The 7,099-nt window shown below is 47.2% G+C and overlaps 1 protein-coding gene across 4 annotated transcripts in view; it reads left to right on the top strand.

Annotated features, from left to right (window-relative positions):
• Positions 1 to 1,893: 1,893 nt before the first annotated feature.
• Positions 1,894 to 7,099, top strand: part of LOC142075567 (ectopic P granules protein 5 homolog) — a 56,751-nt gene continuing 51,545 nt past the window's right edge. For all 4 annotated transcript variants that reach the window (XR_012670920.1, XM_075137026.1, XM_075137025.1 and 1 more), the window contains exons 1-2: positions 1,894 to 2,014; positions 5,788 to 6,717. Coding sequence is in view for 3 of the 4 variants with exons in the window: in XM_075137026.1 (XP_074993127.1) it covers positions 1,961 to 2,014; positions 5,788 to 6,717 (984 nt within the window). In the remaining variant the exon portion in view is untranslated. The remainder of the gene's footprint in view (positions 2,015 to 5,787; positions 6,718 to 7,099) is intronic.

The raw sequence follows: 7,099 nt of genomic DNA, 5'->3' as shown, positions 1-7,099 counted from the left end.
ACAATACATTGCATAGTTTCTTTATTGGGATTTTTCAGCTGACTGAGCACAGTAGATGGAGTTAGGCTTTTCTGAATGTGGAGGTCCCCGATGAGGCTGCAACTTGGCTTGCACATTCACTAAATGCACAGAATTCCAAAATAGGGGTGCTGGTTCTGAATACACCAACTATTTGAATAGACCTAAAGCCAAGCAAACCCTGGCTTGGAAGAGGAGTGTCCAGACATGGAGCTACTGGGAAGCAAGTCTGTGTGCCCACAACCGCTGAAATGGCTTTTTATCTTCAGCACCTTCCCTTGTCTGGTTGTCTTCCAAGTGGTGCAGAAGACTTTGGCCTCCTCCCAGGCCTAGCCTCCTCCTGGGCCCCTATAGTGAGGCTGGCCTTCCTCACAGATGTCTATAGAGGGGTCTGGCCCCCGCCCAGACCCCTATAGAAGTGCCTGGCCTTCCTACAGACCCTGATAATCAGCTGCGCAGCTCCTGCCTTCCCTCCCCAGGGTGCCCCCCAGGGAGAGAGACAACAAATGCCTTAATAAGACAACTGCTTTAATAAGACAGAATAAGAAGATGAACACAGATAGCGAGTGAGTCTTACGTCCCTTCAGATACCGGGTACCTCGCCTTTGGGCAGAGTCGAACGGAGCTCTCCCTTTTTTTATCCTGCGAGCTAATACATAAATTACCACAAGAAAACAGCTCTATTCATAAAGGAAGTTCGCCTGAGAACTTGTTGCTGCATTTCCAGACCCAGGCAGGGCCAGGCAGGCGGTGTAAGGGCCGGTACCAGGCAGGAGCTGCCCCTGGTACCATGAGCTGGCTGAGCTCATCCTGCGGCCAAGGGGCTCGTGCAGCACAGCACAGCCCTGCGCCTGCTGAGGGTTTCGTGGCTCCTCAACGTGCAATGGGGTCCTGGTCAGCATCAATGCATCCCCGCCTTGACCCACGTACAGTTTACCTCTCCCACAGATATTATAAATTACAGGTTACGTTAATAACATATGGGCTTCTCAAGCCCTAAGTACAAGATCCAATAGAGTGGACATTGACTGTTCAAGATCATTAACTCCTCGACTACGATGTCTTCTGCAAGGGAGGCCTGAGCTCTGCAGGGGCTTGTCCGTCTGGGGACTGGGAGAAGTCACTTCTGCTCCCAGCAGGGCTTGGACTCGGTTCCCGCCGCGGGTCCCTGGGGACGGCTGGGCACCAGGGCAGGGATCAGAAGGGACAGTGGTGCCCGGCGCCCCGGGCTGAGCCAGCAGCCCCGCTGTGGCTGGAGGTGCCCCAGTCGCTGCAGGACAGGCTGCCCCGCTCCAATGGCGCTTCCAGCACTGGTAGAAGAGACCTCACACTCCCCATCCTCAATAGCAGGGGCTTGGCTTCTCACTCCATGTTCCCTCTAGCAGCAGCCTGGCCTCCTCGCAGGTCCTTATAGGGGAGCCTGGCCTCCTCCCAGGCTCCTATAGAGGAGCTTGACCATCCCATAGGTCCTTACAGGAGAGCCCGACCTCCCCACAGGTCCTTATAGGGGAGCCTGGCCTCCTCCCAGGCTCCTATAGAGGAGTTTGATCTCCCCACAGGTCCTTATAGGGGAGCCTGGCCTCCTCCCAGGCTCCTATAGAGGAGCTTGATCTCCCCACAGGTCCTTATAGGGGAGCCTGGCCTCCTCCCAGGCTCCTATAGAGGAGCTTGACCATCCCATAGGGCCTTATAGGGGAGCCTGGCCTCCTCCCAGGCTCCTATAGAGGAGCTTGACCATCCCATAGGGCCTTATAGGGGAGCCTGGCCGCCTCTCAACCCCTACGGCGGCGCCGCACCGCGACTCGGTATGTCCCTCCGTCCCTCCCGTACCTGCCGCGCTGCTGATTGGACGAGAGCGCCTGGGGGGGGCGGGCCCGCCCCTTCCGCCACCTCCCCGAGCCGCCGGGGCAGCGCCGCAGCGGCGGGGCGCAGCGCGGGGGCCATGGCCGAGGCCGTGAGGGGCCCCCGCAAGGCCCGCGCCAGGAGCAGACCCAAGGTAGGCCGGGGCCGGGGAGTGCCTCACGGTATCGCACCGCCGTCCCGGGGCGGGGGGTCTGGGCCCAGCGGCGGGTCTGTCACCGCCGCCTCCTGTTTGTGGCGGCTCCGGGCGGCGGTTGCAGCAGCGAGGTGGGTTTAGTGCAAGGGGGCGGTGTGGGGGGGTGTTATTACGCACCGAGGGACCTTGGTCGAGGGGTTTGGCTCGTGTTTAGGGTTACTGCTTTTTTTTTCGTTTGTTTGTTTTTTAAAGCAAGGGAAGAGTGGCTGCTGTGGGCGGTGTTTGTATCCGTGTTTGTCCTCTTCTGCTGAAAGCAGTGAGGCCGGGGGAGTGTGGGTTTTTCTAAGGAGGCTTCTGAATGTCTGCGCTTTTCTGGAGCGATGTAGGAAGACCTAGAGTAGTTGGCAGGCAGGTGAAGGGTTGATAGGCCTTGTGCTGTGAAAAGGTGTAAACAAACCTTTTATTCTTACGGTGTATGGTCTTCTCAAATAGCTCTGCACAGCCAGACGGCTGGGGTTGCCTCTGCAGCGAGAGCAAGCTCAGGCAATAGAACTTATCGGTGTTTAGCAGTGTTTTACAGCTTACGACAGTCTTACTCCATCTCATATGTATAGGTTTGGCTTTGAAATGCTCAGAATATGAGGCTGCGTATAGCAGTTGTCAGTGTTGGATAGGATGAGAGGAAACGGCCTTAAGTTGCGCCAAGGGAGGTTTAGACTGGATATTAGGAGAAATTTCTTTGCTGAAAGAGTGGTCAGGCCTTGGAACAGGCTGCCCAGGGAAGTGGTTGAGTCACCATCCTTGGAAGTATTTAAAAGATGTGTAGATGAGGCGCTTAGAGACATGGTGTATGTGTGGGTGTGGTGGTGTTGGGTTGATGGTTGGACTTGATGATCTTAGAGGTCTTTTCCAACCTTAATGATTCTGTGATTGATTCTTCATTAGTCACTGGTGCTACAGTTGTTAAGTATCACTCTTCCTAGGTTTTAATCCTGTTGTGTGTTCCTTGTTCATGATGTTAGTACCGACAGCTTTCTGGAAGCTTTGCTTTCCTTGCAGCTGTGCTACACAGAATTTCAGTAGTTTGTGGAAATAATCTGAACTGAAATATGTTGCCTCAGAGTTGAGCCAAAATGGAAATATTTCCCTTAATTGCTTAACTTCTACATGTTGTAAACTGCACCACATAGAGCAAAGGCATTGAAGTCATGGCTGTTAAAGCCCTCTAAAAATAAATTAATGGATTAATTGACCACTGTTTTGTAAAACAAGGGTTAGATCCAAGTATCAACTTGTATTCCTGAACTCAAGGCAAGTAAAGATTGGAGGGAAGAGCAGTCCCAGAAGAATAAGTGTGTCATTGTTTTTGTTTTGATTTAGCCCCATAGCATGAGCAAGGGGGTTAACTCCAAAGACTGCTGCTTAAGAGAATCAGTTCCCTGCAGGAAGGCAGTGAGTCAGAGATGACGCTGGTAGTTCATTAACGACACGTGTACGGTGACTCCAGCGGCCGCTGTCTTCGGCCGTCCCTTCCAGGTGTAATTCACTGTGAAACAATTCACTGGCCATGTCACGTGTGAGAATCCAGAATCCTTCAGTGTTACACATGACCCATTCCTGGTATTTTTGTTGCTATTATTATGCTCAGCTCTGTTAATAGGCAGAGGTGTTTAAGAATGCAGTTTGGGGCCCAGTTACATCAAGAACTTTGCCATTCCTGTGCCTCAGAAAAAGCCATAATCCTTTGAACAGCTGAAATTCTGGTGAGCTGGGGGAAAGGCTGGCTCAGCTGCAGAGCTGCCAAGTGGTGGAATGGAGCCCAGGGCTTTCTGAAAATTGTAGCCCCAAACTTAAGCTTGTCCAGCACCAGTAACACCAGACTGATTCAAACACAGTGAGGTGGCAAAACCAGTGAACCTGGAACTGGTGAAGATGAGGCTGTATGTCTGTTTGCATGTCCGTCAGTAGCACTCAGTTACTCCAGAGACGTCTCCTGAAAAATAAGAGGTGTCCTTAGAGCTTGAGGTGTCGTTCACTGATGTGCTAGGAGAGGAGAATGGTTAAGCACGGGACAGGGCTAACGAGCAAGTGTCGTCTTTGACTTAAAGGCTAAACCCTCAGGAGAGAACAGCAGGTTTTGCTTTCATGTTAATTTAGGACCTGATTTCTGTCATCCTTTCTCAGATGAAATCCCTGTTAACGATTATGGCATTTTTCTGCCTTGGAAAGTGAGAACTGAAAGGCACTTCGTAAATTTTAAAAGAAACTATTTTATCTAACAGTAGCATTTGGGAGAAATACAGAGTGCTACTCAAAGATAAAGAGAGTTTCTTCTGAACAAGGACTGCAAGAGGGAACTTTGAGATTGTAGAGGGGAAAGGACCAGCATGTGTTTGTAAAGTATGCGGATCAGTACACTGTCAAAAATACGATCTCGTGATGTAGTATCCTGTGGAAATTACTGACTTTGAGTTAATTGTCAGGACAGTTTTATTATAACTACAAGCCCTAGTTTAAAGAATTGTGCTAATCTATTTTTAACCTCTCACCTGTAGCTTTAGCTAGCCTTGCAGTGTGTCAGAAGTGTTTTGTGATCAGAAGTGTTTACAGCTTTTAATACACTGGAAAACGCAGTCTGAAAGCAAAGCCAGCGTATTGCCATTTTGTAAATGAGCTGTGAGCATATGCTTGATGTAAAAGTAGGCTTGAGATTGAGGTTAGCTGGGGCTTTCATTTGAGCTGTTTTCATATATGCCCTTTCATAAGGCGAAATCACAACAGATGCTTAGTGAAAGCACATGTGATACTGTCAGCAAGTTTCCAAAACTATCAGCTTTTCCTCAATCACGGAAAAGTATTGAGAGCTTTTCCTAATTTCATCTGTGTTCTTTGTTATATTATCTGGGTCATCAAAAGTGGAGCGCTGTAACCTGACTCTTCATTTTGCTTCTAATAAACTGGTAGGTGTACACAAACAATTTACAAATTGCCAAAACACTTTGCCGATTTTTTATTTTGCAAATTGGCAAACGATTTACAAATTGACAAAACCATTGTTGATTTCCTGTGCAGTGTTATTTCCCATGCTGTGCTTTGGGAAGGAGGCTAATCTACACCTTAGACTAGGTTTATGGGAACTGCTTACTCCCAAACTGATCTTAATTTAGAAGTGGGCAATCCGTTTACAATTTTAACGTCACCGCTAAGTTTTTCTACATCTCTAGTGTGTAATAGCTATTGAAAATAGGTGTTTCAGTAATTGTACAGATGTTGTGATGGTTTTAGAATGTAATTAGGGGATGCATTCCAGACTTTGTTTGTTCTGAAGGTACTTTTTTGAAAATAATTTTTCATTCATTAAAACATTTCTGTAAAACTTAAGACGAATCACAAAGTAACTTTTTTTTTTGTAATATGGTGAAACCTAATGACTCTTTTTAGAGATCAGGGTCCTGCTATTTTGATTATTTTTTGTGTTAATGAAACATTCTGTCCTGTGATATTTATAGCTTTTTATGTAGAAATGTTGAAACATTGTTCAAGAACTGACCAAGAAAATAGATACTGATAGACAGTCTTCAAAGGGCAGCTAAAGAACAAGCAACTGTTTGGTACATTTGTTTTTACCTTTACTATTATGAAAATTAATGTGATAAGAGGAGCTTTTGGAGTTGTGATGTTGACAAATACTAGTTTTGGTGATGGTGGGATTTGGGATGTGAGGGGGAGAGATTCATTTGGTAGTGACACTGTTAATTTTTTTTTTTTCCTAGGAAAAAAAGAAAAAAAGTGAGGAGTCCCAGCTACAAGAGTCTGATGATGTCTTCTTCCCGCCCGTGGCAGAAGTGTCTTCTCGAGCCAGTAAAGTGCAAGTGGAACATCCTGCAGAATTTACAGAAATTCGTCTCAGTGATGAAGTAGAGGATGGAAAAACTATAAATGATGTGTGCGACATCCCCCAGAGTAATTTATCTTCAGCAAATGAAGGGTCTTCAGCAGTGACTCTAGAGCCTCCCACAGATGCAGGAGAGCTCAAAGCTGATCCTCCCCATGAGGAATGTGGGGAGGATGTTGAGAAGAGTGGAAAAAGCAAGTCGGACAAACCTGAGAGCCCTGTGGAGGCGGTTGCTAGCGGATCAGGAAACTCTGATTTATTGAGTAGTACCTCTCATTCCAGTGCTGCTGGCTCTCAGACAGCCTTTGTACAGGACAAAGGAACTGAAAACGTACAAGATGTTAAAAATCCTGTTGTCCATTCTTCAGAGAAGTTTCCTCTTAGTATCTCACAGCTCTCGGAGAAATGCAAAACACGTATTCAGCATTCGGGATTGAAACCAGTTTATCCAGACTTGTCAGCTGAATTGTCCTATGAGAGACCCACCGTAATAGCAGTTAAACCGCTGTTGCACAATGAAAGGCTGTATCCAGAGCTCCCAACCGAACCAGAACTGGTGCCATTTACTAGAGAACAGCTGAAAATTTTTGAGCCGTGTTCATGGTTGGAGAATGTTGACTCCTATGCAGAGGAATTTGAAAGTGTTGCTCATCAGGACAGGCACGAATTTTATGAACTGCTCCTGAACTACATGCGCTGCAGGAAGCGGCTGTTGCTGGCTGAGGCAGAGCTGCAGGCTATGACGACAGACTGCCAAAATGTTAAGGGGAGATTATGGACTTTTAAAGAAGAACAGAAAACTGTGCAGGTGCTGTTGTTGAAGCTACTTTTGAACCCAAACTATTTGGACGTGATTCCAGACATTAATTTTACTTGCTGTTACGTTTAGCGTATTTAAGCTGTTTTATTCTAAAAGAGATGATTGCCTTTGCTTTTCTATCTCCACTGATCGCCAGTACTTCAAAGTATCATCCTGTTGAGATTTAAGACAGTTTATTGTTTGATTTTTTTTTTTTTTTAAAAACCCTGATGAGTGTAGGGTAGTGGGATCTCTGTTAGTGATCTTTTCTGGAGTTGGACATGTTTGTAGTCAGTCAGAATGAGCCTGTGTACAGCCAGTTCTGCCTGTAGTGTTGGGTGAGGTTTGTGCCGTGGTACTTGGGGTAGATGCAGGAGATACGTGGTGCAGT

The sequence above is a fragment of the Calonectris borealis genome, chromosome Z, assembly GCF_964195595.1.
Source record: "Calonectris borealis chromosome Z, bCalBor7.hap1.2, whole genome shotgun sequence".
Taxonomy (NCBI): domain Eukaryota; kingdom Metazoa; phylum Chordata; class Aves; order Procellariiformes; family Procellariidae; genus Calonectris; species Calonectris borealis.
Note: the sequence above shows the minus strand (reverse complement) of the source record. Positions and strands in the feature narration are given on the sequence as shown.